Raw genomic sequence first — 9561 nt, 5'->3', positions numbered from 1 at the left:
CCGTAAACCAGCTATAAAAAGAGTAAATATAATATTCATCATTTCATGGCGTATAGAAAACAGGAATATAAAAATTCAGTGAAATGTTAAGTATCCAGTTATTCGTTTTTAAATTACAGAGTGAATCCGATGTTGTAAAAATTTGAATTTCAAATGCTCATAAAAATTTAATTTGACTTTCCAGTAGAGATTTTTTTTTTGATAAAATAATTAACATGAGGAATGTTGTATTAAATTTTCAAATCTTTGATTTAAAAAGAACATTTTTTTATGAATTTCTAACACAAAATAATTTGCACATTTTCTTGATTTTTACGTATTTTGTCAAAATTCGAACTTCAAATACTTATATAAAAAAAAATTGTGATCATGTATTTTTAATATTTTTTAACTACCATTGTAACAATTTACTAGGAGCCTTGTATTAAAGTGTGAAGCTTTTTTATCTAACGAATACAATTTTATTGACACTTATAGAAAAAAAACTAAAAAATTTGGAAACTGAAAATGACCGTATAATAACATCTCAAAACAATCCAAAATATTTTGAAAATTCTAATATAAACATTCAGTGAAAATGTATGTATCTACCATCATTTGTTTTAGTGTTACACCAAAAAGGCAAAAACCAAAATTAATTTTGTCAAAAACCGTTTTTCCTTATTTTTTTTTTTTGTTTTTCCCGGCGCTTTTGAAAACTAATAATAAAAATAGGGTAGAAACGACCCTGCAAACTCACTAGTAGCTACTGTCGAATTAATAAAATATCAACAGACTCAACTTTTGTTGTTGTAGCAAACTTTATTTAAAAATAGGTACATTATAACGTGATATAAGAGCATATGGTACATAATATAAATAAGATAACTAGAGAGGCGATTAAGAAGGAGGTTGTTGCATACTTTGAAAATAAAATTGGCTATTAAGTTGTTATAAAAAATTAGAACTAAATTGCTTTTATCTACCATCCAGGTTCTGCTAAAATAAATTAAATAAAAGTATAGAAAACTTTTTTCTATAGAGTTTGAGCTTAAATTAGATGATTAATCAAGTAGATACTTACATCAACATTTTGTAGTTGATTTAAGCTACCTATAGGTTGAAAAAAACAATGTTAATATAATATGTTGGAACAGATTATAGTTCATGTTATTTAAAAGGAACTGGTTAAAAATAGATATTTTGGGTTTAGGTTAAGTGCTTGATTGACAAAATTCACAATATTAATAACTATATATAATAACTCATAAAGTACAAAATATGCTTCATTAAAAATATAGAACATACATTTAATCATAAAATTATGAACACAACAACCTAAACACCCAAAACATTGACAATCAGTGTCTGACACTAAAAATGTAATATTCTAAATACAAAACATCTGGTATTTTTAACATACAACTTGTACTCACATAAAATTAAAGTTGCACACTCACATTATATTGGAACAAATATCTTAATTTTGATTGCTCTATTTTTACATACAATAAAATACCATTCGCTCAAATATGATTATGAATATTACAAAAATAAATAATATAACCCTTGTTTTTAATATTATTTTTTGCTATAACATAAATCCAGAAAAAAATAACAGTCCCGTACTTAACTTAACATCCATGGCACTTAAAATAGTAATATTTATGTACATACAATTTAATCTTAAATCCATAGTAAAATGGTTATTGATTTACATATATTTAGGCAATGAAATTAATTAATATATTATAATTCTTTACCAATAAACCGTTGCGTTTAATGTTTTTTTATATAAAACAATAGTATAATCCATTATTAACATAAATTAAAAATCGGAAATACAATAACTTAATTAAATTTTATTCTATTTTATTTCATTAGTTATTAATTATTATTATTGCGAATACATTATTGGCGATTAAGGCATAACGGACCTAACAATAAGCCGTATGTTAATAAAAATATTAAAACAAAATTAATATAGCTGAGTATAAGAAATTTTACGGCTTGGTTCTAATCCCTGTGATTTGAGCAATTTATCTAAGAAAAATGACAATTAAAATATATTTGGAAGACTAAAATGGGATTTGCTAATTAAAAATTATCAAGATCAGATAATATAAAAATGATTGTTGAATTGAATATGTCTATTAAATGATACAAAATGTTTTAATAAAATAATTAAAACTAGATGTTACGTAATAAAAGTGTTACTATTTTTTGTATTGTTAAAATAGATCTAGGGTAGAAATTTCCTTGAAACAAAATGTATTATTTGCTTGAAAAATAATGAAACAATATTTATGTATTCAACACAATAAATAGTATTAACTATTAATACACATTAACATTTAAAAATGATGATAAACATAATGAATTTAACATACAAGTAGATAGGTATAACATTTTATATATATATAAAAAAAAAATAATATATATAATCACAGAAAGTTGACATATGTGTGCCATTTATGATACGACTTAACGCCACGAGGCAATATTATATCATGTCTGTTTAAACCTGTCATTCATCTCGATATGGGAATTCATCCTTTGCATTGGCCTTTTTACAAATGGCGACTGAACACCAGTAATAGGAGATGTTGTGTTATTCACCGCTATGTTGATAGCTTGGTTAGTGGCCTGTTCTAAACCTTTTTGAAGAAAAATTTCATAGGTTGGCTTCAAAAACTAAAAAAATTTCAAATAATTAACAACGATAATATATGTTTAAATGATTAATAGAAATACTAACATTGTCCCACATAATATTAGCAGCATCATCAATAGTTGATCCTAGTTCACTATGTACTCCACTATACCTGTATAGAATACAAAATTAAAAATATTTATTTTAATACTATAAGCATGAGTGGTAATAAAGACTCAACAAAATATTAAAATTCATGAATCACAAGCATTGATTAATTATTCTTCTTTCACATTCTTTCTTTAAACAATAGGTAAAAATTGTATGGATAAAGTAAGTTAGACAGGATATGTTCAATGAATACTAAAATGTTTACAAACAAACTTTATCAGTACCAAAATAATCTAGACATAACTTCCAGTATTTTGGTAAACATTAAATGTTATTTTCTCAAACCAGTTGTAGACAGATTGTATTTAAAGTTAGAAGTATTTTATAAAACCAGTTTCATGATATTAAGGTACTACACCTATATAATAATTTTGTTTAAAATCGATAATAATCTACGGAAACTTTTGACTTGATAAGTTAGCTTTTTAAACTTGTTTTATAAGACTGTAACTATTGACTGATCAAAGGTTAACTGTCAGAAAAGTAGTTCATTAAGTTGGCAAATAATTGGTTCTTGTCATTCAATTTTAACAGATGAATTGAGTATGAAAGTGGTGTCCAAAAATTAAATACCAAAATTGCGTTGAAGTGTTTGGAAATGAAAATTTGAATTTGAGACCCAAATATAATAAAATTAATTATTACGGGTGCTAAAACATGGATATATAGATATGAAGTCAAAACCTAAGTTTAATTGTCATATTCGAGGATTATAATCAGACCATTCATAATTCAACGGGAAGAATTAAAAACTAAAAGCTATAAAAAGCTTTGGCTCAAATTCAAAGATGTTTTCAAAAATTTCGAAACCACTGTATATAAGCTGAAGGACACAATTTTGAATTCATTTAAATAAAATGTACGATACATTTTGTCTGGGTATTAAATATTAATTGAAAACACCTAATAAGTACACATTTTTTAAGCTACAAATAATAAATATTTAAATAATTAATATACTTGCCTTATATATGACCATAATATAAGAATTAGAAGAGCAAGACCCATTATTAAGTTAATACCACTGGCTACAGAGTATATTCCAAAGAAGTTAAATAATCCAGATATGAAATAACAAACAACTGCAACTGAAAAGAATACTGCTGGTGTACGTGCAGATTTAAATACGTTCTTGCTTTCATTTTGTGATTTAAATTTTAAGAAGTCTTCATCGATATCCTAAAAATTATTTAGGATTTATAAGTTTAATGATATAAAGTAATAACTTATAAATAGTGTATAATGTACAATAATAAATTATATTGTCTTACATTTTCTAATTTAAATTTGTAAGATTCCGAAAATTCATCACCACCCATTTTTCTTTTAGCGATGAATTGTTCTATTGCAATATCTTTGTTTTTAAAGTGTTCAACGTCTAGTGAGTTAGAATTTAAATATGGTCTGTTACCACCACAAATAGTATCCATCATAGAGCGATACACTTCTCGAGCAGATGCGACAGCGGATAAATTGTTAGCTTCAGCTGTGGTCTAACATAAAATTATTACAATTATGGTTTTTTATCTTACTTTTTATAGGCATTTACTTAAACTTACATCAAACATAGATTTTGGTTCTGGAAGTTCTGCTCCAGTACACAGTTTAATATATGCTTTGAAATAATGGACCAACTCTTTTGCTTTTATTTTTTGTCCACCAATTTCTTTTAAAATTAACTGGTTTGGACTTAACAACATCGGTATTAGAGTTATAAGGTTTTTTTTAAACTCTGGTTCAATATCTAAACAATAATATTGATAAAAAAATAATATTTTATTTCATTAAATGTTATTTTAGTTGCAATTTTTATTACCAGATAGTTTTCCATCAAAGTTGGGATTAGTAGCAACATTTAGACCAGGGTGAGGCATTAAATAACAACCAATATCAGAAAAACACGATTTAATGTGTTTTCTTAGAGACTGATGTTCAGGGTGTTGTTTGTCCGATATTTGCAGTCTTTTGTCTAATATTTTTTTCCCGCCTTCTGCACCATATTCAGCTTCATATGGAAAACTCCAGTCTCTAACCAAGAATTGTAATTTCTGGAATGGTTTTGTACCAGAATCTTCAAGTGCTAAACGACCATATTCAGTGAACAGCTAAAAAAAAAGTTTGTCAAAATTAGGAAAGTGAACTGAAATAACATAAAACAAAAAAACAATTACTTGTAGATGTTGTAAATCATCTTCTTGTATATTAAATTTTAGGTTATATATTTGGATTGAGCTAAGCAGAGTGCTTAATGCAAAGACTGTGGCACAATCTTTGACTGTACTTTCACTATCAAATGTACCTTGGGTATCTAGTAGTACGATAGCTACTTTTTCACCATCGTTTAAAGTGGCTTTAAATACTTCAGACCACATAAGAATACCTGTAGTATCTCTATCAGATCCGCCACGCCAGGAAAAGCCATCCAATGGCTTATCATCTGAACCAATCCAATGTGCATCTTCATTTATTAGGTTTAAATGATACTATAATATTATAATTTATTAATGATATTATAATGTTTAAAATTAGTAATTATTTTTTAGGTTTATTTACTGTGGCTTTCATGTATCGGAGAACAAAATCCATTAAAAATGATTTCCCTTTTCGGTAAGATCCAGCAACAGACACCACAACAACATTTCGATCTTTAATATCATCCTTCAAAAGAATACTTTCAAGAGCTTCTTCATCGAGTACGAACTGATGATCTTCTTCAGCCAAAACTATTGGTACTGGTTTACCAACATTAGTAGCATCTTGAACTTCTGCCATAATGTCTGCAAAAATGAAATAATGATTTTAAATAATTATTCCATGTTATTAAATTAAATAGTAACCATAGGTAGGTATGTACCTAAAATACTAAAATATATTGCAAATAAAATATAAATAGCTAAAAAATATTTTTATACTCATTTATAAAGTTGGAAAATATAATATTTAAAACAAGATTATGATGGATATTTTTTGTTTACATAAATACCTAATGATAAGATATTAAAATGTACTGTATATTTTTCTACTAGCATTAGTTTTTGTTTATATTAATTATGATAAGATATTAAGATTTACTGTATGTAGTAAACTTTTGAGAGTATATTATTGGAACCAACAATAAAACAATTTAAATTTTTATCATTTTTATTAAAAAAAATATTTAGTGCTGAAAAGTTTATTTTATTTTTTTTAAAGTACTAATAAAATAAATAGGTAAAGTTGTATGTATATTACAGTATGATTCAGTAGATTAAGTCAATAAAATTAAGAAATAATTTTTGGCATAATATACCTATATTGAAATACAATACAAATATCAATTAATAATGTACCTAATACCTAATATTATACCTATTAATATAATAATTTTTTTTTGTATTATTGATAAGTAATAACTTATATGAATACTATTTTTACTAAATAATTTTGTCAAAATGTTGAAAAAAAAAATATTTTATTATTTTACTTGAAGAACGCTAATAAAAGATGAAATATTGATGACAGTGATGATAATAACCACTAAATTGTTGTTATTCTTTTGTATATCAAGTAACACCCCTAATTCAACTTTAAATTCATAAGTTGGTACTTACCAACAATATGAAATGTAACTACTGTTTAGGTTAAGTATTATGTACATTAATTACCATGAAATTACTTTTGAAAAAATGTGTAATGCTACTTAACCTGTTAGATTGTAGTATTGTACTGTGATTTCATGTAACCTTCTAACAATACAACGAGGTCAACAAAGAGGCATGACAAGCTGATTTTCTCCTACTCAATAATACCAAAAAATAAAATGTATGTATCTATGATTTACTAAAAAAGAAACATGTAAACTAAATTAAACTGTTAATTAATATACTTATTTTATTATTTAACAACTTTGGAACTAATAAAAATAATAATTTTAAGCTTCTTTAAACTATTATGCACAAATTAATACTTTAAAGCACCAATGATTAATGAAGGTAAAATAAAACATTTTGTTTGGAAGGCACTTTGATGTGGAAGGAAGGCCAGATGACCTGGAAATGATTATTTGCCCAAATCCCAATTGGCCACCAGTCTGATGGTATTTTAAGACTTTAGAAATACATGCCAAAGTTTAAATATATGTAGAAATATATATGAACAGTCACAAAAAATGTTTGCACCTTATTCAAAAATAATAGTAAATATAATACTTAAAAGAATTGTATAATAGTTGAAATAATAGTTCCTAAAGACAGTATACTTTAACAAAATACAATTTCAGAATTTATTCTTTATTAATATGGTTGATCAATACATTTTGATATGGGTTTCAATTAATTTTTTTCCAAATATAGATATTTTTTAAAAATTAAAAATATTCAATTATGATCGGCAGCAGAAAATGTATTGAGTAACTAAATATTTAATAACTTCGTTAAGAACCATTAAATGTAATCAATTATTGATTTAATTTGACTAATAATATCCAGATGAATATATATAGATGTATACAACGAGAACAAAGGGATTGGAACTTAATGCTCTTATTAAATATGCAAGTGTTTATTAATTATGCACTTTTTAGAGCATTTATTTAAATTGCACCTTTGATTGCACCCTAATCATTAGATAATAAATATACTCGAAAAATGTATGAAGTATGTTTTTATTATGTGCTAAAAAAATCACCAAATCTTTATAACCTAGGTAGGTACAGAGCAATAAACTAGTAAGCCACAAAAACATGCAAATGCAACATCTTCAAAACACTTATGATGAGTAAAGAAAGGATAATTATATTTTTTATTGAAATATTTATACATTTAAATGGTATGTGGATTCAGGATTGTTTTAAGGAGGGGTAGATTTTCAAAAACTATTACTATTTATATATCACAAGGGAGGAGAATCGCCCCATCACCTAATCACTGTCATTTTCAATGGTATTACATTTTTTTCCATTATTTTTATTAGTATCTATGATCCACAAAAAAACACTACTATCTTAGAATCTAGATGATATTTATTATATCTATATTACCTATACAAACAAATTGTATCCATCACTAGTCGATTTCAGGTATGATGGACATTTTTTTCTTTATCAAAAAATGTTAAACATTGAGATATTTAGTAGGTACTCGGGACTAAAATAGTATAATATTTAACTATAATATTTCTAATTAAAAATAGATTTGGTGGACATATTCAAGAATTAATATTATGTTATTGAGTTCTAATCTATGTAGGTACCTTAATGAATTTATTGATATTACTTATTTTTTTAGATCAATATCTAATCAATACCTATCAATATCTATGGTCTGTCCAGTGAGAGAACGTGCCGCGGCACGACCAAAACTGGTTCCCCACGCAACACCCTGCCATAGGGGAACCTGTTTCAATAGCAAGGTGACGCACGGAATCAGCGCGTTCTCTCGCTGGACAGAGTATAGTTATATAATTTCTAAAATTATTAATTAAATGTATCAACATTCACCACATTGGGTGTTATCTAAAAGGTAATTAAAATACATAATCACTGATTTTAAATTGAATTCAAAATAAAAAATTGTTGATTTAATGTAAAAAAATTTGAATATACCTACTAGGTTCTTATACAAGTACTTAATAAATTATTACTCAATGTGAAAAACATTGAATTGATAAGAGGATTAAAAATTAAAATGGCATTTTCTGATGAGTTAACTATATATTCATTTTTACATGATGTTTGGTATAATGACGTTTTCTATAAAATAACAACATTGTGATTGTTTTTAACACTTTTTATAAGTAGATTATACATGAAAACAAAATAATTATGTGCATAAACGTATGTTCTAACAGGTGATACAAGCCCTTACATAATGGTACAAGAATGTTATTTGAATACACAATAAATACATATATAGATTATAGAACAACGGCAATGTTTTAAATCAATGCTATGTTTTTGGCTATGAATGTGTCAGTTATCATTGGACTGTTACATTATTCAGTGATAACGTTTTTTAATAGTAGGTAGCACAAGACTAAAAGAGCAACTAATAACTACCTTTTATAGAGATGAGGATCTCGATAAAAATACTGCACAATCACCTAATATTGCAGACACACACACTCACACACCGATATAAGTAGCATCAAGAGTGTAGACTACATGTCATTTAAGGGTATTACACAGAGTAGGTGGGGGGGGACACTAAAATGGAATTCTAGCAAGCTGCCCACGGTAAAAATCAATTCCACCATCGTCCTCGTAGCTGCACACGAATATTTCGGGACACCTTCGACGACATAGAAGGTTTTTGCGATTAATTATTGTAAATACTTATTGGTGTTTCGTGTGTAAAGCATTTTGGACGTGCTTACCGGTCGTAGATGGGCAGCGTTCTGGGTCTCTCCGGACAGTCTGTGGGCTCTGGACGTGTAGAGTTTGACACGCACGCTGAAGAACCGAAGATCGTCAAAAATAAAAACGAAAACCCAACCGGGACACAACTTTGCGGGCAGGGTATCAAAAATTAATAATTAAATCACTGACATGGACACGACACGATCGCATGCACACGAAAACGGCAAAACAGTCACCGTAAATAATTCGAACGGTATTATCTCGATTGGACACCCACTTGTTTCGGTATAGCTGGCCCACGGTCGGAGCAGGGAAAAAAAAACAAACGTCTAAAGTCTAATGTCTATCATTAAAAAAAACTTGTTTATCGCGTATTTGTGTTGACGGCTGAGCGGCAAATGGAAGTGATGCGCGTGCGCACGCC

The 9561-nt window shown here is 27.2% G+C and overlaps 2 protein-coding genes across 6 annotated transcripts in view; one reads left to right on the top strand and one right to left on the bottom strand.

Annotated features, from left to right (window-relative positions):
* The window catches only part of LOC100163019 (CG32204-like), a 153985-nt gene that overhangs the window by 91169 nt on the left and 53255 nt on the right, over positions 1-9561 (top strand).
* LOC100570526 (atlastin) lies at positions 1260-9539 on the bottom strand. 2 transcript variants are annotated; one of them, XM_003243502.4, is made up of 9 exons: positions 9155-9539; positions 5357-5580; positions 4975-5286; positions 4620-4908; positions 4363-4547; positions 4075-4296; positions 3768-3982; positions 2738-2804; positions 1260-2673 (listed from the first exon to the last, which is right to left on the bottom strand). In XM_003243502.4, the coding sequence occupies exons 2-9, from the start codon at positions 5573-5575 to the stop codon at positions 2488-2490; spliced, it is 1695 nt and encodes a 564-aa protein (XP_003243550.1). In that variant the 5' UTR covers positions 5576-5580; positions 9155-9539; the 3' UTR covers positions 1260-2487. The 2 variants fall into 2 exon arrangements, with proteins under 2 accessions (XP_003243550.1, XP_003243551.1); XM_003243503.4 differs by lacking the exon at positions 9155-9539 and adding an exon at positions 6488-6654.

The sequence above is a fragment of the Acyrthosiphon pisum genome, chromosome A1, assembly GCF_005508785.2.
Source record: "Acyrthosiphon pisum isolate AL4f chromosome A1, pea_aphid_22Mar2018_4r6ur, whole genome shotgun sequence".
In the NCBI taxonomy this organism is placed as follows: Eukaryota; Metazoa; Arthropoda; class Insecta; order Hemiptera; family Aphididae; genus Acyrthosiphon; species Acyrthosiphon pisum.
Note: the sequence above shows the minus strand (reverse complement) of the source record. Positions and strands in the feature narration are given on the sequence as shown.